This window comes from Bombina bombina, chromosome 1 (assembly GCF_027579735.1).
Source record: "Bombina bombina isolate aBomBom1 chromosome 1, aBomBom1.pri, whole genome shotgun sequence".
NCBI lineage: Eukaryota > Metazoa > Chordata > Amphibia > Anura > Bombinatoridae > Bombina > Bombina bombina.
Genome location: NC_069499.1, coordinates 993918917 through 993943502, shown reverse-complemented (window position 1 = coordinate 993943502; position 24586 = coordinate 993918917). Strand labels below are relative to the sequence as shown.

Genomic DNA, 24586 nt, shown 5'->3' with positions numbered 1-24586 from the left:
AGATTTGTAAGGCTGCGACTTGGTCTTCCCTTCATACCTTTTCAAAATTTTACAAATTTGATACTTTTGCTTCTTCGGAGGCTATTTTTGGGAGAAAGGTTCTACAAGCAGTGGTACCTTCTGTTTAGGTATCTGTCTTGTCCCTCCCGTTCATTCGTGTCCTGTAGCTTTTTGTATTGTATCCCACAAGTAAAGGATCAATCCATGGACTCGTCGTATCTTGTAGAAGAAAAGGAAATTTATGCTTACCTGATAAATTGATTTCTTCTAAGATACGACGAGTCCACGGCCCGCCCTGTCAATTTAAGACAGATTATATATTTTTTTTGTTTAAAACTTCAGTCACCTCTGCACCTTTTAGTTTCTCCTTTTTCTTCCTATACCTTCGGTCGAATGACTGGGGGGTGGAGTCAAGGGAGGAGCTATATAGACAGCTCTGCTGTGGTGCTCTTTGCCACTTCCTGTTAGCAGGAGGATAATATCCCACAAGTAAAGGATGAATCCGTGGACTCCTCGTATCTTAGAAGAAATCAATTTATCAGCTAAGCATAAATTTCCTTTTTTATGTTGTTTAGCATAATTCATCAAAGTTAAAACCCTGATGGTATTGTCCCTTGCATCTCTCTTTGGAACAAATTCCACCTGATCTGTATGTATTAAATCTTGTAGCATCTCGTTAAGCCGCTTCAACAAGATCTTCCCCAAGATTTTGAGGTCTGTGTTCAGGAGGGAGATTGGGTGATAACTAACTGGGTCTGGGGGGGGGTTTACCAGTTTTTGGTATAACCGTGATATGTGCTAATAGCATGTTTCTAGGTAGCTCTTTTACTTCATCAATTGTATGAAATAGAGTTAAGAGATGTGGCGCTAAGATATTTTTGAACCATCTTATAATAGTGTTCGTAAAGCCATCTGGCCCGGGGCTCTTTCCCCAGAGGGAAGGTCAGAAATCGCCTTCAGTATGTCCTGTTTGGTTATAGGGTTTTTCTTTTTTATCTTTTTGGGCTTGATCTAGTTTAGGAGGTTTGCATCTGCTATGTATTCCTCATTCTGATCTATGTGTTCTTGAGTGGGGTCCGAGTCTAAATTATATAATTTAGCATAGAGGCTACCAAAAAGATTAGCTATTTCCTTACTATCGTATATTGCTTGATTATCACTAGTGAGGAGTTTGTGTATTTAGGATATCTGAGTCTGGGCCCTCAGCAATTTTGCTAGGTAAGCTCCTGCTCTGTTGCTTTCAAAAAAGAACGTCTTCCTAAGGGAGAGTGCTTTTCTTTGAGCTTCCTTAGTCAATATTAAGTTTAAGTCTTGTCTAGCTTTCGCAAGATGTGTTTATGTTGTCTGGTCTGTCGGTCTATTTTTATGGTGTAACTCTAGTCGGTGTATAGTGGCTGTGAGCCTATTAACGCCCGCATTGTAATTTTTCCTCCTGAAAGCAGAGTGTTTGATACACTCCCCTCTGATACACTGCCCTTATGAGGGCTCTCTAAGGCAATCGGGATATTTCTGGCGTAGAATTAACCTGAAAGTATTCTGTCAGGGATTTGTAAAGCGGCTCTAACGTGGAAGGGTAGTGGAGCAAGGAATTGTCCATTCTCCATATGAATTGTGTATGTGGTTTGTTTAGCCAGTCTAACTGTAATGTTATTGGTGAGTGGTCCGACCACACCGTGGGTTGGATGTCCGTGTCTTTAAGTTGCGACAAATATGCCCTGTCCAGGTATAGATGATCTATGCGTGAGTAAACCGACCACGGATGTGAATAAAAGGAATAATTCCTCTGGGTTGGGTGTTGTATGCCGCCCATGTGTCCACTAAACCCATTGGGGGGTCTAATTCAGAAAGAGGGGACCCCGTGGAGGTGTCCAGAGTTGGGTCTATGGTTACGTTCATGTCCTCCACCCATTAAAAGCAGTCCCTTTTTGTGTTCTGTCACTAGTGCTAGGAGGGTGCTAATAGAATCTATGTCGTCTGCTATTAGGGGGTGTAGATGTTTACTAGGAGTGATCGGTGTTTATTATAGAGAGACCCCCCAGGATAAGATTCTCCCTTCATAGAGTCTGCGACTCTGTTTAGGAAGTTGGATAGTGATGTTGCTTGTTGGATCAGTACTCCCACCCCATTTTTTTTATATGTTGTGAGAATTAAAATATCCTAAGGGGGAAGTCCTTGGACCTTGAGTCTTGGGTTCTTTGTTCGCTAGGAAAATGAGTCTCTTGAATAAATACAATTGAGTCCCTTGTGCTTTGCTTGTGTCCTAAAGGCTTTTGTTTTGTATTTTTATTGCTCCAAGAGTGTATTGGACATTGAGAAACATGTACATTAAGATTCAGTAGTGTTAAATAAACGTTTTAATGCAAAATGAAGGTGTTATAGTCATTTATTTATTTTTTGACCATATCGCCCAGCCCTAATATATGCACTAATATAATATCTTTCAAGTCAAAATTAAACTTTCATGATTCAGATAGAGCAATACAACTTTACCATTTACTTCCATTAACAAAATGTTCACAGTCTTTTTATATTTACATTTTTGTTTCATCAGCTCCTACTGAGCATGTGCAAGAATTCACAGAATATATGTGTATACATTTGTGATTGGCTAATGGTTGTCACATGATACAGGAGGAGTGGAAATAGACATAACATAAAAAATCTTCTACTCATTTGAAGTTCAGACTAAGTGCAATTGCATTGTATTTTTTTTCATGCATTTGTTGATTATGCAAAACTGCTGTATTTACTGGTTCTTTAAAGGGATAGTCTAGTCAAATTAAACTTACATGATTCAGATAGGGCATGTTATTTTAAACAACTTTACAATTTACTTTTATCATCTAATTTTTTTTCTCTTGGTTTTCTTTATTGAAAGTTAAACTTAGGTAGGCTCATATGCTAATTTCTAAGCCTCTAAAGGCCACCTCTTATCTCGCTGCAATTTGACAGCTAGACAGGGCTAGTTAACATTGTGCTCTTTACCATGGAGTTTTTTTTAAATGAGTCAGCATTTATTAGCTAAAATGCAAGTCTGTTAAAAGAACTGAAATTAGGGGGCAGTCTGCAGAAACTTGGATACAAGGTAATCACAGAGGTAAAAAACATAATTTCTCTTGTTAAGTGTATCCAGTCCACGGATCATCCATTACTTATGGAATATATTCTCCTTCCCAACAGGAAGCCTGCAAGAGTCCACCCACAGCAAAGCTGCTATATAGCTCCTCCCCTAACTGCCATATTCAGTCATTCTCTTGCAAGCCTCAACATAGATAGGAGGTCCGTGAGAGTCTGTGGGTGCTTCCTACTTAGTTTATTCTTCAATCAAAAGTTTGTTATTTTTAAATGGCACCGGAGTGTGCTGTTTATCTCAGGCAGTATTTGGAAGAAGAATCTGCCTGAGTTTTTCTATGATCTTAGCAGACGTAACTAAGATCCATTTGCTGTTCTCACACATTCTGAGGAGTGAGGTACTTCAGAGGGGGAATGGCGTGCAGGTTTTCCTGCAGATAAGGTATGTGCAGAAAATATTTTTCTAGGAATGGAATTGACTAAGAAAATACTGCTGATACCGAAGTAATGTAAGTAAAGCCTTAAATGCAGCGATAGCGACTGGTATCAGCTTATTAATAGAGATACATACTCTTATAAAAATGTGTTTTATAAACGTTTTGCTGGCATGTTTAATCGTTTTTTTAACATATGTTTGGTGATAAAACTTATTGGGGCCTAAGTTTTTTCCACATGGCTGGCTTAAATTTTGCATAGAAACAGTTAACTGAAGCTTCCCACTGTTGGCTGTGGCAGTTTGTTGTGTCTGTTTGTTTTTATCTGTTTTTTGCATTAAGGGGTTAATCATCCATTTGCAAGTGGGTGCAATGCTCTGTTACCTTATTACATGTACTGTAAAAATTTCGTTTGTTTTACTGCCTTTTTTTTTCACTGTTTTTCAAATTTTGACAAAATTTGTTTCTCTTAAGGGCACAGTAACGTTTTATATATTTGCTTGTTAACTTGATTTAAAGTGTTTTCCAAGCTTACTAGTCTCATTATTAGTCTGTTCTAACATGTCTAACATAGAGGAAGCTCTGTGTTCATTATGTTTTAAAGCCATGGTGGAACCCCATCTTAGAATGTGTACCAGATGTACTGATTTCATGTTAAACAATAAAGATCATTTTTTGTCCTTTAAAAAACATTATCACCAGAGGATTCTGTCGTGGGGGTAGTTATGCCGACTAACTCTCCCCACGTGTCAGACCTTTTGACTCCCGCTTCAGGGACTCACGCTCAAATGGCGCCAAGTACATCAAGGGCGCCCATAGCGTTTATTTTACAAGACATGGCAAAGGTGGTGAATAATATTCTGGCAGCAGTATTAGTCAGACTACCTGAAATTAAAGGAAAGCAGTTAGCTCTGGGGGTAGATACAGAGCATACAGACGCTTTAAGAACCATGTATGATACTACCTCACAATATGCTTAGTCTGTGGGTGATTTTTTTTTTGACTCAGGGAAGATGATTTAACCTGATTCTGATATTTCTACATTTAAAATTTATGCTTGAGAACCTCCACTTGTTGCTCAGGGAGGCTTTGGCTGCTCTGAATGAATGTGTACAATCGCAGGGCCAGAGAAATTGTGTAGACTGGATAAATAATATGCAGTGCCGGTGTGTACTGATGTTTTTCCAATACCTAAAGAGGTTTACTAAAATTTTTTTTTAATAAGGAATGGGATAGGACCAGGTGTGCCGTTCTCTTCCCCTCCTATTTTTTAGAAGAATGTTTTCTAATAGTTACCACCACACGGGACTTCTGGCAGACAGTTCCTAAGGTGGAGAGAAGAGTTTCTACTCTAGCTAAGCATACCACTACCTCTGACGAGGACAGTTGTGCTTTTTAGATCCAATGGATAAAAAATGTTTATTCAACAGGGTTTTATCCTCCAGCCCCCTTGCATACATTGCTTCTGTCACTGCTGCTGCGGCGTTCTGGGTTGAGTCTCTTGATGAGGCTTTACAGTTAAGCGACTCCATTGGATGAATATATTTGACAAGCTTATGCTAGCCAATTCCTTTGTTTTCTGATGCCTTGTTCATTTGACTAGACTAACGGCTAAGAATTCTGTTTTTTACTATACTGGCGCGCAGAGCGCTATGGCTTATATCATGGTCAGCTGTCGTGACTTTAATAAATAAGCTACTTAACTTCCCTTCAAGGGGCAGACCCTATTCGAGCCTGGTTTGAAGGAGATTATTGCTTATATCACTGGAGGAAAAGGTCATGCCCTTCCTCAGGATAGGTCTAAATCAAGGGCCAAAAAAAAAAAAAAAGTCTAATTTTCGTGCCTTTTAAAAACTTCAGGGCAGGTGTGGCATCCTCTTCCTCTAAGGCAAAACAAGAAGGGGAATTTTTGCTCAGTCCAAGGCGGTCTGGAGACAATCGGACCTGGAACAAAGATAAGCAGGCCAAGGAGCCTGCTGCTGCCTCTAAGGCAGCATGAAGGAACCGGACCCCTATCCGGTAACGGATCCTATAGGGGGCAGACTTTCATTCTTTCGCCCAGGCCGTGGGCAAGAGATGCCCAGGATACCTAGGCATTGGAATTATATATCCCCAGAGATATCTTCTGGATTTCAAAGATTCCCCCCCCAAAAAAGGGAGATTTCGCCTTTCACAATTATCTGCAGAACCAGAATAAAGAAGGAGGCATTCTTACATTGTGTACGAGATCCATCCAGTTCCAAGAGAGGAACAGGGACTGAGTTTTTACTCAAATCTGTTTGTGGTTCCCAAGGAGAGGGAACCTTCAGACCTATTTTGAATCTAAAGATCTTAAACAAATTCCTCAGAATTCCGTCATTTAAGATGGGAAACTATTCGTACCATCTTAACTATGATCCAGGAGAGTAATAGAGGACTACAATGGATTTGAAGGAGCTTATCCTCACATGTGATGCATAAAGATCACCATCGTTTTTCAGTTTTGCCTTTCTAGACAGGCATTACCAGTTTGTAGCTCTTTCCTTTGGGATATCTACATCCCCAAGAATCTTTATGGAGGTTCTGGGGTCGTTTTGGCGGTCCTTAGACCGCGGAGCATAGAAGTGGCCCCTTATTTAGACGACATCCTGTACAGGCGTCAAACATCCAAATTGCCCCAGTCTCATACGGACGTATGTACTGGCATTTCTGAGATCACATGGGTGGAAAGTGAACAAGGAAAGAGTTCTCTATCCCCAATCTCAAGGGTTTCCCTCCTAGGGACTCTGATAGATTCTGTAGAAATGAAAATTTACCTGACTGAGTCCAGGTTGTCAAAGTTTCTAAATTTTTGCCGTGTTTTTTCATCCCATCCACGCCCTTCGGTGGCTCAGTACATGAATGAAATCGGCTTAATGGTAGCGGCAAGGGACATAGTACCGTTTGCACGTCTACATTTCAGACCGCTGCAACTATGCATGCTCAGTCAGAGGAATCGGGGATTACAACAGATTTGTCCCCCTGTTAAACCTGGACCAAGAGACCAGAGATTCTCTTCTCTGGTGACTATGTCGGGTCCATCTGTCCAAGGGTATGACCTTCCGCAGAGTCAGATGGGACAATTGTTACAATAGATGCCAGCCTTTTAGGTTGGGATGCAGTCTGGTAACTCCCTGAAGGCTCAGGGATAGTGGACTTAGGAGGAGACCCCTCCTTCTAATAAATATTCTGGAAGTGGGAGTGATATTCCATGCTCTTCAGACTTGGCCTCAGTTAGCAAACTCTGACGGTACATCATACTCAAGCTCGGACAATATACACGACTGTGGCTTACATCAGCCATCAAGGGGGAACAGAAGTTCCCTAGCGATGTTAGAAGTCTTACAATAATTCACTGGACAGAGACTCACCTCTTGTCTATCAGCTATCCATATCCCAGGTGTTGAGAACTGGGAGGTGGATTTTCTAAGTCGTCAAGACTTTTCTTCCGGGGGAGTGGGATTTCCTCCGGAGGTCAAGACCAAGCAGGAGAGGGCTTTGGTGTTTTTTGACAGCGCCTGCGTAGCACGCAGGACCTGGTATGCAGATCTGGGTGGACATGTCATCCTTTCCATCACGGTCTCTGCTTTCTGAGACAGGTCCCTCTACCTCAGGGTCCTTTCAAACCATTCTAAATAGAATCAATCTGAGATGGACTGCCTGGAGACTGAACGCTTGATGTTATCAAAGCATGGCTTCTCCGAGTCAGTCATTGATACCTTAATACAGACATGAAAGCCTGCAGCTCTCTAGGAAAATTGAACATAGATATGGTGTAAATATCTGATTGTTATGAATCCAAGGGTTACTCATGGAGTAAAGTCTGGATTCCCAGGATATTATCTTTTCTCCAAGATGTTTTGAGAAAAGGGTTGTCAGCTAATTCCTTAAAAGGGGACAGATTTTTACTCTGTCTATTTTTTTTGCACAAGCGTCTGGCAGGTATTCTAGACCGTTCAGGCATTTGGTCAGGCTTTGGTTCGATCCAAGCCTGTGTTTAAAACTGTTGCTCGCCATGGAGCTTAAACCTGATTCTTAAGGTTCTTCAAGAAGTTCCGTTTGAACCTTTTTTGTTCCATAGATATCAATCTTTATCTTGGAAAGTTCTTTTTGGGTAGCTAATTCTCGACTCGTAGAGTCTCCCAAGTTATCTGTGTTACAATGTGATTCTCCTTATCTGGTCCTTCGTACGGATAAGGTAGTCCTGCGTACCAACCTGGGGTTTTTTCCTAAGGTGGTATCTAACCAAGTACATCACTCAAGAGATAGTTGTTCCCTGCTTGTATCCTAATCCTTCCTCAAAGAAGGAACGTCTATTAACACAATATTGGACGTGGTTTGTGCTTAAAGTTTTACTTACAAGCTACTACAGTTTTCATCAAACGTTCACCTTGTTTGTTGTCTATTCTGGACAGAGGAGAGGTCAAAAGACTTCAGCAGCCTCTCTGTCTTTTTGGTTAAAAAGCATAATTCAATTTTGCTTATGAGACTGCTGGACAGCAGCCCTCCTGAAGGGATTACAGCTCATTTACTAGAGCTGTGGTTTCACTTGGGCTTTTTTTAAATGTGGCTTCTGTTGAACAGATTTACAAGACGGAGTCTTGGTCTGCGCTTCATACTTTTCAAATTTAACAAATTTGATACCTTGCTTCTTCGGAGGCTATTTTTGGGAGGAGAAAGGGTTTTTTGCAGGCAGTGGTAACTTCCGTTATAGTACCCTGCCTTGTCCCCTCCCATCATCCGTGTACTTTAGCTTTGGTATTGGTATTCCATAAGTAATGGGGGGAAAATTGGGGATCCGTGGACTGGATACACTTAACAAGTAGAAAACATAATTTATTGCTTACCTGGATAAAGTATTTCATCTTGTAGTGTATCCAGTCCCACGGCCCGCCCTGTCACTTTAAGGCAGGTACATTTTTTCATTTGAACCTACAGTCCACCACAGCACCCTATGGTTTTTCCTTTCTCCTGCATGTTTTCGGTCGAATGATCTGAATATGGCAGTTAGGGGAGGAGCTAGTATAGCAGCTTTGCTGTGGGTGGACTCCTTGCAGCTTCCTGTTGGGAAGGAGAATATATTCCATAAGTAATGGATGATCCGTGGACTGGATACACTACAAGAGAAATAAATTTATCAGGTAAGCATAAATTATGTTTTATGTAAGAACTTACCTGATAAATTAATTTCTTTCATATTGGCAAGAGTCCATGAGCTAGTGACGTATGAGATATACAATCCTACCAGGAGGGGCAAAGTTTCCCAAACCTCAAAATGCCTATAAATACACCCCTCACCACACCCACAATTCAGGTTTAACGAATAGCCACACAGTAGTGGGTGGTGATAAAGAAAAGGAGTAGAAAAGCATCAACAAAGGAATCTGGAAAATAATTGTGCTTTATACAAAAAAATCATAACCACACTAAAAGGGTGGCCCTCATGGACTCTTGCCAATATGAAAGAAATGAATTTATCAGGTAAGTTCTTACATAAATTATGTTTTCTTTCATGTAATTGGCAAGAGTCCATGAGCTAGTGATGTATGGGATATCAAATACCCAAGATGTGGAACTCCACACAAGAGTCACTAGAGAGGGAGGGATAAAAATAAACAGCAGCCATATGCTGAAAAATTAATCCACAACCCAAAATAGAAGTTATTCTAATGAAGAAAAGAAAAACTTAAAACATCAGCAGAAGAATCAAACTGAAACAGCCTGAAGAACTTTTCTACCAAAAACTGCTTCTGAAGAAGCAAATACATCAAAACGGTAGAATTTAGTAAATGTATGCAAAGAGGACCAAGTTGCTGCTTTGCAAATCTGATCAACTGAAGCTTCATTCTTAAAAGCCCACGAAGTGGAGACTGATCTAGTAGAATGAGCTGTAATTCTCTGTGGCGGGGGCTGACCCGACTCTAAATAAGCTTGATGAATCAAAAGCTTTAACCAAGAAGCCTTCTGATCTTTCCTAGAACCAGAGAATATAACAAATAGACTAGAAGTCTTTCTGAAATCTTTAGTAGCTTCAACATAATATTTCAAAGCACTCACCACATCCAAAGAATGTAAGGATTTTTCCAAAGAATTCTTAGGATTAGGACACAAGGAAGGGACAACAATTTCTCTACTAATGTTGTTAGAATTCACAACCTTAGGTAAGAACTTAAATGAAGTTTGCATCACCGCCTTATCCTGATGAAAAATCAGAAAAGAAGATTCAGAAGAAAGAGCAGAACGCTCAGAAACTCTTCTAGCAGAAGAGATGGCCAAAAGGAGCAACAATTTCCAAGAAAGTAGTTTAATGCTCAAAAAGTGCATAGGCTCAAATGGAGGAGCCTGTAATGCCCTCAAAACCAAATTAAGACTCCAAGGAGGAGAAATTGATTTAATGACAGGCTTAATACGAACTAAAGCCTGTACAAAACAGTGAATATCAGGAAGAGTAGCAATTTTTCTGTGAAAAAAAACAGAGCAGAGATTTGTCCTTTCAAGGAACTTGCAGACAAACCTTTATCCAAACCATCCTGAAGAAACTGTAAAATTCTAGGAATTCTAAAAGAATGCCAAGAGAATTTATGAGAAGAACACCATGAAATGTAAGTCTTCCAAACTCGATAGTAAATCTTCCTAGAGACAGATTTACGAGCTTGTAACATAGTATTAATTACTGAGTAAGAGAAACTTCTATGACTTAGTACTAAGCGTTCAATTTCCATACCTTCAAATTTAATGATTTGAGATACTGATGGAAAAACGGACCTTGAGACAGTAGGTCCGGCCTTAACAAAAGTGGCCATGGTTGGCAACTGGACATCCAAACAAGATCTGCATACCAAAACCTGTGGGGCCATGCTGGAGCCACCAGCAACACAAATGATTGTTCCATGATGATTTTGGAGATCACTCTTGGAAGAAGAACTAGAGGCAGGAAGATATAAGCAGGTTGATAACACCAAAGAAGTGTCAGCGCATCCACTGCTTCCGCCTGAGAATCCCTGGACCTGGACAGGTATCTGGGAAGTTTCTTGTTTAGATGAGAAGCCATCAGATCTATTTCTGGAAGAACCCACATCTGAACAATCTGAGAAAACACATCCAGATTGAGAGACCACTCCCCTGGATGTAAAGTCTGACGGCTGAGATAATCCGCCTCCCAATTGTCTACACCTGGGATATGAACTGCAGAAATTAGACAAGAGCTGGATTCCGCCCAAACAAGTATCCGAGATACTTCTTTCATAGCTTGGGGGACTGTGAGTCCCACCCTGATGATTGACATATGCGACCGTTGTAATATTGTCTGTCTGAAAACAAATGAACGATTCTCTCTTCAACAGAGGCCAAAACTGAAGAGCTCTGAGAATTGCACAGAGTTCTAAAATATTGATTGGTAATCTCGCCTCTTGAGATTTCCAAACCCCTTGTGCTGTCAGAGATCCCCAGACAGCTCCCCAACCTGAAAGACTTGCATCTGTTGTGATCACAGTCCAGGTTGGCCGAACAAAAGAGGCCCCTTGAACTAAACGCTGGTGATTAAACCACCACGCCCGAGAGTGTTGAACATTGGGATTTAAGGATATTAATTGTGATATCTTTGTATAATCCCGGCACCATTGATTCAGCATACAAATCTGGAGAGGTCTCATGTGAAAACGAGCAAAAGGAATCGCATCCGATTCTGCAGTCATGAGGCCTAAAACTTCCATGCACATAGCCACTGAAGGGAATGACTGAGACTGAAAGTGCTGACATGCTGCAACCAATTTCAAACGTCTCTTGTCTGTTAGACACAGAGTCATGGACACTGAATCTATCTGAAAACCTAAAAAGGGGACTCTTGTCTGAGGAATCAAGAAACTTTTTGGTAAAGCATCCTGCAAGTCTATTGTAGACATATAATGTCCTTACTGAACAAAAGGCAGAATAGTCCTTATAGTCACCATCTTGAAAGTTGGTAATCTTGCATAACGATTCACAATTTTCAGATCCAGAACTGGTCTGAATGAATTTTCTTTCTTTGGGACAATGAAAGATTTGATTAAAACCCCAGACCTTGTTCCTGAAAAGGAACCGGCATGATTACCCCTTATCTATCCTCCAGGTCTGAAACACACTTCAGGAAAGGTTGAGCTTTTACTGGATTTTACTGGGGAGGCGTGAGAAAAAAATCTTCTCACAGGAAGGTCTACTCTGATCCTATTCGGTACCCCCTGAGAGACAATGCTCTGAATCCACTGATTTTGGACAGAATTTGCCTTAACATCCTTGAAAAACCTTAATCTGCCCTCTACCAGCTGAGCTGGAATGGGGGGGCCGCACCTTCATGCGACTTAGGGGCTGACTTTGGTTCTTCTTAAAGGCTTGGATTTATTCCAATTTGAGGAAGGCTTCCAATTGGAAACAGTTTCCTTGGAGGAAGGATTAGGTTTTTGACGAAAGAACGAAATTGATTAGAAGCCCTTGATTTACCCTTAGGTTTTTTTATCCTGAGGCAAAAAGACCCCCTTTACCCCCCCAGTAACCGTTGTGAAATAATAGAATCCCAACTGAGAACCAAATAAATTATTACCTTGAAGAAAGAGATAGTAATCTAGATTTAGATGTCATATCAGCATTCCAAGATGTAAGCCACAAAGCTCTTCTAGCTAGAATAGCTAAAGACATAGATCTAACATTAATTTTGATAATATCAAAAATTGCATCACAAAGAAAATGAATTTAGCATGTTGTAGTAAACGAAACAATGCTATATAAGTCAAGAATCCAATTCTTGTTGCGCTAAATTCTCCACACCAAAAAGTTGAAGCATCTGCAACATCAGCCAAAGAAAATTGCAGGCCTAAGAAGGTGACCTGAATATTAAATAGGCTTTCCTTAGATAAGAATCAAGCTTCCTATCTAAAGGATCTTTAAAGGAAGTCACTTCCATAGGAATAGTGGTTCGTTTAGCAAGAGTAGAAATAGCCCCATCAACTTTGGGGATCTTTTCCCAAAACTCTATTGAAATTGCTGGTAAAGGATACAATTTTTTAAACCTTGCTGAAGGATTAAAAGGAGTACCCGGCTTATTCCATTCCTTAGAAATCATATCAGAAATAGCATCAGGAATAGGGAAAACCTCTGGAGTAAACACAGGAGGTTTAAAAACAGAATTTAAACGTTTACTGGTTTTAATATCAAGAGGACTAGCTTCCTCAATATCCAAAGTAATTAACACTTCTTTTAACAAAGAACGCATATACTCCATTTTAAATAAATAAGTAGATTTGTCAGTGTCAATATCTGAGGAAGGATCTTCTGTATCAGATAGATCCTCATCAGAGGTGGATAATTCATTATGTTGTCGGTCATTTGAATTGTCATCAACTTTATGAGAAGTTTTAAAAGACCTCTTACGCTTATTAGAAGGCGGAAATGCAGACAAAGCCTTCTGAATAGAATCAGTAACAAATTCTTTAATCATTCTAGGTATATCATGTACATTAGAAGTTGAAGGAACTGCAACCGGCCAATGTAACTATTACTGATGGACCACACTACTTGCATGTAAAAGTTTTCGTTGGCAACTAATACAAATGACATTAGGAGATATAATCTCCACAATTTTACAACAAATTCACCTTAGCTTTGTATAACCGATGTCAGGCAGCAATGTTCAACAGATACTTCTGCAGGCAGGATCAAATTGAGACATCTTGCAGAATGTAAGAGAAAAAACAACATATAAAGCAAATTATCAATTTCCTTATATGACAGTTTCAGGAATGTGAAAAAATGCAAAAGCATAGCCCTCTGACATAGAAAAAGGCACGAGGCAAAGCGGCAATGGGGCAAAATAAATAATGAAAAAAAGTTTGGCGCCAAGTATGACGCACAACGTACTTAAATTTTTTTTTGACGCCAACCATGACCGGAAATGACACACTCGCGTCACTAACGACGCAACCCTGTGTGAAACCTCTGCGTCAATTTACGACCTTGCGTCAACGGACGTGCCTTTCACGGCAAAAAATTCTCGCGCCATGAATGACGCAATAAAGTGTAGCATTTGACGCACTCGCGAGCCTAAGTCAGCCCGCAATTTGAAAACAAAGTAGTCAATTGAAAAAAAAGACTAAACCCCAGGTAAGAAGAAAATATTTCTTAATATTAACTTTCCCCAAATAAAGTGCCAAAACCATAGCTGAGGTGTCTTAAGTAATAAAAACATACTTACCCAAAGACACCCATCCACATATAGCAGATAGCCAAACCAGTACTGAAACCGTTATCAGTAGAGGTAATGGTAAATTGAGAGTATATCGTCGATCTGAAAAGGGAGGTAGGAGATGAATCTCTATGACCCATAACAGAGAACCTATAAAAAAGACCCCCGTTAGGAAACTCATTGCATTCAATAGGTGATACTCTCCACGTCCCTCTGACATTTGCTGTACTCTGAGAGGAATCGGGCTTCAAAATGCTGAGAAGCGCATGTCAACGTAGAAATCTTAGCACAAACCTTACTTCACCACCTCATAGGAGGCAAAGTTTTGTAAAACTGAATTGTGGGTGTGGTGAGGGGTGTATTTATAGGCATTTTGAGGTTTTGGAAACTTTGCCCCTCCTGGTAGGATTGTATGTCCCATACGTCACTAGCTCATGGTTGGTTATCGCAAAACTGGGGAAATGGGTAATGATTGGTTAACTTTTTAAACAATGAAAATTCATGGAGTAGACTGTCCCTTTTAACAAACCACCCAAGAAAAATGCGGATAAATTTCAATCTCCATTCTAAAAATCTTATGCTGGAGTTAATTCTACTACAATCAACTTGAAAGCCGCAGGATTAAAGGGATATGAAACATACATTTTTTTTCTTTCATGACTCAGAACACTCGCCACTTTTCTAATTTACCTCCTATTTTTTTAATTTTTCTTCGTTCTCATTGGTATCTTTATTTGAAAAGCAGGAATGTAAGCTTTGAGCCGGTCCCTTTTTGGTTAGCGCCCTGGGTAGTGCTTGCTGATTGGTGGCTACACGTTATTGTTTTTGATTTATACAGTGGATAACATTAGACAGAGTGTAATCTTGCCATATGAAAGGAACATGCGGCCCATTCACTGAAGAGTTGAAGTTTTTAGGGCCACATAATAGGATATGTGAATGTGCCACCCTACCTCACTGTTAACCTCTCGTGCCTAATGTTGGCATCATTTTTTGTTTTCCAAGTAAGATTTAATTAAGTGAATCAAGGGTATGAATATAATTGACTCTCGTAGTTGTAAGAGCAAATGAAAAGAATCTTTTTTAGCTGTGTTGTATGAAGCTTTCCCAGTATAAATGATGTTTGGATACTGCTTGGTAAAGATGACTTGCAAAATCAATTTTCTGTATTGTCTGTGGTTTTGTTATGTGCAAGTTTTGGATTATACAGATTAGCAAAGGAGGATTTGGGTTTTGTTTGCATTACATTAGCATTCATGGGATAAGTCCCCAAACTGTAATTTGACGATCAATTATCTCCATTTAGAGTACAGATCACAACCACTCAGGAATCAAATGTAAATGTGCTCATTTTTAAGATGTGCTCAAGCTGAATGATATCTGCTTCCAAAACTTTGTAATGTTTGAGAGCTTAGGAGCATTTTTAATGCCCTTAGTGAAAAATTGTAAAGGGACATCTATTTATATAGCCCATCTGGTGGTGTTTTTGTAAAAATGTATAAGTTTTTTGCTTATTTCTAAAAAAAATTGTGCTGATTTTCAGCACTACTAACCAAGCCCCCAAAGTTCCTAGATGTATACTGATGTATACAGAATTAAGATTGCTTCTGATAATGGGTCTTTTCATATACAGGGGAGGGTCTGCTATTAGCCCCTTTCAGTGGGTGTCCCAGCCTAAACTCATTAACAGTATTAAACTGGAAGCTTCGAATTAATTTTTTTAAAAGGTTTTATACTGGATTTTTATATCCGTATCTGTGCTTATTATTCTTTATAGTAGTGTCTATTACATGCATTTATATGAAAATTGGTTTATATACTGTCCCTTTTAATTGTGGTAAGGTAAGTCAAGGAGAAGAACATATAAATAAATTAGTTAGTCCATGTAGTTGGTCCTTGTAATAAACATAATGGAAATAGTGTAGACCAATCACGCAGACAAATAATGCCACCTATTGTTACGTTAAACTGCTGATCTCCAGAACTAAAAAGATAAATGACCAAGCGAAAAACAGAAATGTAAAGAATACTACTTGATAAAAGATTGTATACAGCAATGTTCTATTGCTTCACTAATTATTTGTATCTACAGTAGTGTGGAATTTTTTTAAAAAAAATTCTTGTCCAAGGTACTAAAGCCGGGAGCCCAATCTACTTGTCTCTCATGACGTTTCTACGTTGTCCTGATTCGCAAAAAAAGACCAGACATAAATCAGTTCAAACTATGAAATTCCATATGAGATTTTATGATTTTCAGCAAAAACTTTAGCATGTTTTCAAAATAGGTAAGAGATTTTGAGACCTGGATAATGACATTATACTGTACACAATGCATGGACTGAGGATAATGGGTGGTGCCAAAAATCCAAAACATACTTACTCTTCAGGATCAGATGTCTGACTTTTTGTTAGGCAGGTTTTATTGCCTGCCATGTTCAGTGTTCTAGTCAAGGAATTCTCAAGAACTGCGTCAGGCACCCAGGTGTGTCCACACTGCTTGTGGTTATGAGTAAAATGTATTTTATTTAGTGGTATTATTTGTTATCGTGAAAGGTTTTTATTGGCTCACATTCAGCAACATAGCTGAGCACACTGGTTATGGGTACTTAGTATCTTATGTGGAGCCTCTTAGTACACTAAGAGCTACTCAGGAGCTGTGTGGCGATTTATATACATTAAGGGCTTAATGGGCCTGGACTGAAGATTTTGAATACACACTCTTATACACAAAAACATTAATTCATTCATACATTCATTCATACATTCCTTCATACATTCCTTTATACATTCATTCATTTCATTCATTCATACATACACACAGACATGCACACTAATGCATGCGTATACACACACATGTAAATGTAAACACACCCACACACTCATACACACATAAACACACACACGCAACAGTACAGTAATTGCCCACAAAATAATTTCATAAAGTTATCTCCCTACAAGGTGGATATTAAATATTTATAGTATGATAGTATTCCCTAATATTAACTATGCCAACTGATATTCAGACTTTACAGCAATCTTGGGAGCTGAATAATTGTCTAGAACAGTTAAACAATATATTGTTTTTTTATTGAGGTTCATAAATAAGTTCACATTCAAAGTATCTAAATACAGTACTTCTGCACATTTACACCACTTATGCAGTCACTATTTTCAGATAAAATAAAACTTGACATAAAATCTTGATACGGACAATACAGTCCTCCACAGTTCTGGTCACAGATGAAAAAAATATACATATAAACCAGTGGTTCACAAACTTTTTGGTTCAACGGGCGCACTTAATCTTTCAAGATTTTTCCAAGTCAAACCATAGTTCTATATTACCATACCTGACAGTTGCAGTGCACAGTTGGTGGCTTGGTGCAGTTAGTATTAAACGCAAATTATCACACATTTACACTTAAAGGGACAGTCAAGTCCAAAAAAACCTTTCATGATTCAAATAGGCAATGTAATTTTAAACAACTTTCCAATTTACTTTTATCACAAACTTCTCTTTGTTCCTTGGTATTCTTAGTTGAATGCTAAACCTGGAGGTTCATATGCTAATTTCTTAGACCTTGAAGGCCGCCTCTAATCTGTAAGCATTTTTGCAAGTTTTTCCACTAGAGGGTGTTAGTTCATGTGTTTCACATAGATAACATTGAGCTCACACACGTGAATTTACAGAGGAGTGAGCACTGATTGGCTAAAATGCAAGTCTGTCAAATGAACTGAAATAAGGGGGGCTGTTTGCAGAGACTTAGATACAAGATAATTCACAGAGATAAAACGTGTATTATAGCTGTGTTGGTTGTGCAAAACTGGGCAATGGGTAAAAAAGGATTATCTTTCTTTTTAAAACAACAACAATTCTGGTGTTGACTGTCCCTTTAAAATAAAATCATAAGGAACCAGCAATAATAATCTTTTTATTTTGAAAAGATTCAACAACAAACATTACAGAAATCACAAACAATTTATTGATTGGAATAATTAGTGAGATGGATGAGCCTTTTGTTCACTGAATATCTTTTGAAATCTCAGAAATTAAACTGGTTACAGCCTCCCTCATTTCCTGTCTCACGTTAATTTTCGCACAGTATTTGCTTTTATCACAGCGACTGCCGAAAACCCAGCTTTGCATAAATATGATGTTGCAAAAGGAATTAAGATTTGCTGAGCTTTACCAATTAGCAGTGGATATTTCATCTTTTACTGATAGCCAAAAGTCAGTAAGTTTCATGCTTGCAAATGTTACCTTGAGCGTATTGTCGCAAGTAAGCTCAATAAGATTTTCATCTTCTGCAGAAGTTAATCCAGATGGAGCTTTGAACTCTGATGGGTTCTTGAATATATGCAAATATATCACTATCATCTTCTTGAAAGTATTTTTCAAAGTGTTTGGCATACTCGAGTTTTTTCTTCTTCAATAAAAATGTAGATTTTTTTGCCGTAATTGAAATGTACGGGACAATACATTGCCACAAGAGAGCCATCGTGGGTGACAGTAATGCAACAAAGAAATGTATTTGGCTCCCAATCCTCCACACAATTGTTTGAAAAAACCTTGCTTTCACTGGCCTAGTTTTTATAAAGTTTACAATTCACCCACATTCTAAAAACCAGATTTCAATGGAGGATCCTCAAATACTTTCATGCAAGTGCTTCTCTATGAATTAAAGCAATGGGTCTACTTTGCATTCGGAGCTTTTGTTTCTGATAAGCGCCTGCAATCCTCCCATAGCGGTCACGGTCATTGAACGACCTCCATTAGTACAGACACAACGCACTTTTTTCCATTCCAAGTTATTTTCAACCATAAATGTTTCCAGGATCTCGAACAAGTCTTGAGGTCTTCCCCATGTCATTACCATCTACAAACCGTTACCATAGCAAATCAAATGTGCATCCTCATTGTCTGTGGCCTCATCCAGCTGCAAGCCCAAATTCCTTTCCTTTCAGTTTCTCAATTAATTGATCATTGAGATCCCATGTGCTGAATTCTGCAACTGACAAAGGCACATTGAAAGCAGTTTTCCCGCAGATTCGCCGATCATAATGTTCACCAAATCTATAGCAGCCGGTAGAATTAGTTGCTCTGCGATGGTATGTGGCTTTTTACACTTTGCAACTCTATATGCAACCGTTGTATGAGGCTAGCATTGTTTGGTATTGACAAATGCAGAGGAAAAGTACCTTGTTGCTGTTTAAATTCTTTTACCTTCTGGTAAAGTAGTCTCAAGATTTACCAACCATGTTTGAATGTTTGGTTTCTAAATGGCGTTTTAGCTTACTTGGAATCATGCACTCTGGAGCCCAAAATCTTCAAACATACTACACACTGTGGTCTTCTCTTCACCATTGACATTTGTTAATGTGAAGCCAAAATCAATATAATTGTCATATTTACGATATTTACGCTTCTTCACACAACCGGCCACTAGTTTGTGGTGCATCCTCTTTATTTTTAGACCTAGTGTGCTTATTAAATAAAAACTTGTCTATTTTTTTAAGAAGATAAATAATATGCACTTGCCATTACAGTAATATAATTAATGTGATAACTGTAACAGTAACTTGCTCAAATACCAAATAAGGAAAGGAGTCTCTTTGTTTTAAGAAACTCTATTGTATCTGTAGGTAAGTAAGTAAATAGTCTGTGCTCACTTACAATTAATGACCAGTAAACACAGTAGCTTTGCATAATCAAACAAATGCAAGATAACAAGACAATACAATAGCATTTACTCTGAATTTCAAATGAGCAGTAGATTATTTTCTAACACATTTCAAAGTTATGTATTTTCCACTCCCCCTGTACCATGTGATAGCAATCGGCCAAATCACAAATGCATATACGTATAGTCTGAGTTCTTGCACATGCTCAGTAGGAGCTGGTGACTCAAAAAAGTGTATATATATAAAAGACTCTGCACATTTTAATGGAAGTAAATTGGAAAGTTGTATAAAATTACATGCTCTATCTGAATCATGAAAATTTAATAAAACCCTGAGTGTCTCCTTTAAAATGTGGGTATGTAGGTAAACAATGGATAAGTACCAGACTGTCTCAAAAACTCCCAGTAATAGGTTCAATAATGCAGAGGATGTGGATGAGACCGAATATGCAGCTAAACAGACAGTGGTCACAGTTCAATAATGCATAAAAACTGCCACAGCCTCGATATATTAGGGCTACAACCTCTGCACTGCCACACAATATCAGGCTAAACTGTTGCACTTCCACACAATATTAGGGCTAAACCGCCTATGTATTTATTAGAGTCCCTGTATTGTCCTGTTTAAGATTTTGAATACAGGTATGTTAACATTTAACTACTTCATCTCTCCTGCAGTTTTGTGCCTGAACCTATACCATATTTACTGTTTCCTTCAGTAATGCTTAGAGGAGAAACCCTTTTTGAAGTATTTATTCCCTGCTAGCACTCGGCTAGGACAGCAGCTCTCTTGCTTACTGTAAGGTACCTCCCTTTGGCTCCTTTAAACTACGTGTTTGCTCCTGACAGTACCTCTTGTGTAGTCCAAATCTGGGGTGAGTTCATTCTCCGGCGCTCCGTGTTGCGGCGCATCATTCATGAACAAATTGGTGCGTCCAATATATTTTGCGGTTGCAACCGCCCCTGTATATCAATCACGGCGCACAGTTGTGAACCACTGATTTAAACTATGAACAAATGACCAGTGATGTATAGCATTAATGTTAAATATAAGTGAGAACTAAAATAAATGATACATTTGAAAAACCTCAGTTTTTCTTTGAGAGATATGGATGAATCTTTAAGTGATTAACATAAATTATGATAGCCGGTCAGGTGCACTAGCAACTTTAAAGTTTAACTAGGACTCCCCCCTGAATCCCCCCCAAACATGCATCATCCTTACCCCCCTCTCCTGAGCTTAATGCTAAATAATCATTTTTGATCACGCATTCAAAATCGCCCTACTGTTTACAACTCCTGCTCTCCTGTCTCACTCTCACCAACTTCTCTTTCAAGCTGCTATACAGCTCCTCCTCACTCATCGGCCCCATCAACAGCTTACGAGCTCGCTCATGCTGTATACAGTGAGCGCTACAGCGTGTGCATCGTAAATCCACATCACAAATAAATCTTGTAAACCAACACTTACCGCCGGTACTTCTCTAAACTTGGGTGTGCTAACCCCTCTCTCGCATCCTGCTTGTTCTGACCAGCCCCCCACGTTAATCCGGCACTGATTGTCTCTTTAAGGATTGCTGGGGCAGCGGATCTATCTCTTCAGCGCTCCGGTGACAGGATGGAGGCAACTGAGTCCAGCAACACATCATTGGCTGCGTGGTGGGGGATGCGGCGCTTGATCTCTCCTGTGACTAGAGAAGGGTTAAACATTTTCCAACAACAGGAGAGGGGTTTGGCATGCATCCCTGTCCACTGTTCCACCGCTTCAGCAGCACTTCAGCCAATTCAATACAGGCTGCACTGTTCGCTACATTGAATACACTTGATGCAAAGGCAACGCGTTGCTGTGTTAGTGTTGTACAATAAAGTATACACACTTGTTTTATCTACTTGCTCCGTTCTCCTTATTACATTATTGGAAGATCGCTATATGCATATGCGATTTCCCAACTCATACGTGACGTCCAGGGTATTGTTAGCTATCCCTTCTATTACTGGTGACTGGCTTACTACACCTTCTCTGTGATTGGCCTGCCCTGCCACGTGACCTGGCGTACAACACTCCAGCTTCCTGTGGAGTCTTACGAGCGACTCTGTTGGTCCCTTACTGTTCAGCTAGGCACTCCGGTTGTGCCGCCACGTCTTGTAAGTAGCCACCTTGAAGGGTTTTCAACACCTCATTGTTATCTGACGATCCCAAGCCAATATCACCCTATGTGGTGCCTCTTTGTGTTCCCTTAATAGGTTCCATCTGCTCATTGAATACACTTGAATGCTCAATGGGAGCGTTGCCATACTTAGTGCTTATTAGGGCAACCTTCTCTCAGGGGATTAAAGTGAGGCTTATCTGTCCTTATTACTTTTTCACTTATGCCTCTATCCTTTTAGTGTCCCAGCAAGGTTGAGAGTGTTTGGCCATATAATGGAGCCAAAAAAAAAAAAAAAAAAAAAAAAAGCTTTAGCCTTGCTGCGGTCTGTTTGTCTGCAGCAGGGCTAAATGAAAAAGAAAAAAAAAAACACATGCCGGCACACAAAAACTGCATGTCCCGGGCGATAGGAATTGCGCATCCCTGATTTCTGCATCTTCTTCAACTTTTGTCATTTAGGGCCCGATGTTCAAAACTTTCAAGTATGGAGAGAAATTGAAGTTACTCCAGCAAGAAAGGTCATCCACAAAGTCCAAATTTATCTTAAAAAAAACAAATTAAAAAAAAATCTGAGATGAAGCTCATCCAGTAAAACGCACTGCATACAGACAAATATATCCAACCAAAACCCAAAGTACATTAAATTATTTCACTAACATGAATAGTTCAAGGAGCTTTATATCTATGAGCAGATAATGAGCCTACAGAGCATTATAGCGTTCAGTTTTATGAGTTAGGTGGGTACAGAGAGGAGCTAGAATGGAGAAAATAAAGTACGTTGCGTAAAAGTGTTACAAGTAAGGGGTGTTGTGAAGGTTATTTAGATATAAGGGAAGCTGCGATGATATTGCTATTTGAGCAATATGATGAGCTTTATGGAGATGTTTATAATTTTCAGTTTCTGCTTTTGTTTTTTTATACTATTGTTTCCCTTTTTTCTTTAGGTTGGACGAAGCAATTGCTGCAGCTGCATTTAACACAGCCTGTGCTCCAGTCCTTTTGTGCCAGGAGCATGAGAACATCCTGTCAGGTATTTTTTCTGTGAGCTTTGTTGTAAGAAATCATTCCTGGAGACTTCATAATTCTGTTTTTATTTATATATATATATTTATTATTTTTATATATATATATTATATATATAATATATATATATATATATATTATATATATATATATTATATATATATATATATGGTACTTGAAAAGAATCACCACCTTTGAAAATAATCACATTCTCTTGTTAAGTGTATCCAGTCCACGGATCAGCCATTACTTGTGGGATATTCTCCTTCCAACAGGAAGTTGCAAGAGGATCACCCACAGCAGAGCTGCTATATAGCTCCTCCCCTCACTGCCATATCCCAGTCATTCTCTTGCAAACTCTCAACTAAGATGGTCGTAAGAGAACTGTGGTGTTTTTATACTTAGTTTATTTCCTTCAATCAAAAGTTTGTTATTTTTAAATGGTACCGGAGTGTACTGTTTATCTCAGGCAGTATTTAGAAAGAAGAATCTGCCTGCGTTTTCTATGATCTTAGCAGAAGTAACTAAGATCCTTTGCTGTTCTCACATATTCTGAGGAGTGAGGTAACTTCAGAGGGGGAATAGCGTGCAGGTTTTCTGTAATAAGGTATGTGCAGTTAAAATATTTTTCTAGGGATGGAATTTGCTAGAAAATGCTGCTGATACCAAGTAATGTAAGTAAAGCCTTAAATGCCAGTGATAGCGACTGGTATCAGGGCTTATTAAATAGAGATACCATACTCTTATAAAAGTGTATTTTAAAACGTTTGCTGGCATGTTTAATCGTTTTTTTACATATGTTTGGTGATAATACTTATTGGGCCTAGTTTTTTTCCACATGGCTGGCTTGAATTTTGCCTAGAAACAGTTCCCTGAGGCTTCCCACTGTTGTAATATGAGTGGGAGGGGCCTATTTTAGCGTTTTTTTTTGCACAGCAAAAATTACAGACACACGACATCCAGCTTCTTCCTGCATTGATCCAGGACTTCTCTGAAGGGCTCAAAAGGCTTCAAAAGTCGTATTGAGGGAGGTAAAAAGCCAAAGTAGAGCTGTGGCAGTTGTTGTGACTGTTATAAATAAACGTTTTTGTCGTTTGTTATTCCGTTTTTGTTATTATGGGGTTAATCATCCATTTGCAAGTGGGTGCAATGCTCTGTAACTTATTAACATACACTAGTAAAAAATTTCGTTAGTGTAACTGCATATTTTTCACACCGTTTTTTAAAAATTTGGGAAATTTTGTGTTTCTTAAAGGCGCAGTAACGTTTTTTATATGCTTGCTAAACTTGTTTTAAAGTGTTTTCCAAGCTTGCTAGTCTCTTTGCTAGTCTGTTTAAACATGTCTGACACAGAGGAACCCTACTTGTTCAGTATGTTTGAAAAGCCATGTGGAGCCCCATAGGAGAATGTGTACTAAATGTATTGATTTCACCTTAAACAGTAAAGATCAGTCTTTATATATGATAGAATTATCACCAGAAGGGTTCTGTCGAGGGGAAAAGTTATGCCGACTAACTCTCCCCACGTGTCAGACCCTTCGCCTCACGCTCAGGGGACGCACGCTAATATGGCGCCAATTACATCAGGGACGCCATAGCGATTACCTTGCAGGACATGGCTGCAATCATGAATTAATCACCTGTCAGAGGTATTATCTAGATTGCCTGAATTAAGAGGCTAAGCGCGATAGCTCTGGGGTTAGGAGAGATACAGAGCGCGCAAATGCTGTTAAGAGACATGTCTGATACTGCGTCACAATATGCAGAACATGAGGGACGGAGAGCTTCAGTCTGTGGGTGACATCTCTGACTCGGGGGGAAACCCTGATTCAGAGATTTCTAATTTTAAATTTAAGCTTGAGAATCTCCGTGTATTGCTTGGGGAGGTATTAGCTGCTCTGAATGACTGTAAGACAGTTGCAATTCCCAGAGAAATTGTGTAGGGCTGGATATATACTAGCGGTGCCGGTGTGTACTGACGTTTTTCCTATACCTAAA

The 24586-nt window shown here is 39.2% G+C and overlaps 1 protein-coding gene across 1 annotated transcript in view; it reads left to right on the top strand.

Annotated features, from left to right (window-relative positions):
• SLC2A4RG (SLC2A4 regulator) overlaps positions 1–24586 on the top strand; it is a 273776-nt gene that overhangs the window by 31020 nt on the left and 218170 nt on the right. Inside the window, exon 3 of the mRNA XM_053711990.1 lies at positions 22510–22595. Coding sequence (XP_053567965.1) covers positions 22510–22595 — 86 coding nt within the window. The remainder of the gene's footprint in view (positions 1–22509; positions 22596–24586) is intronic.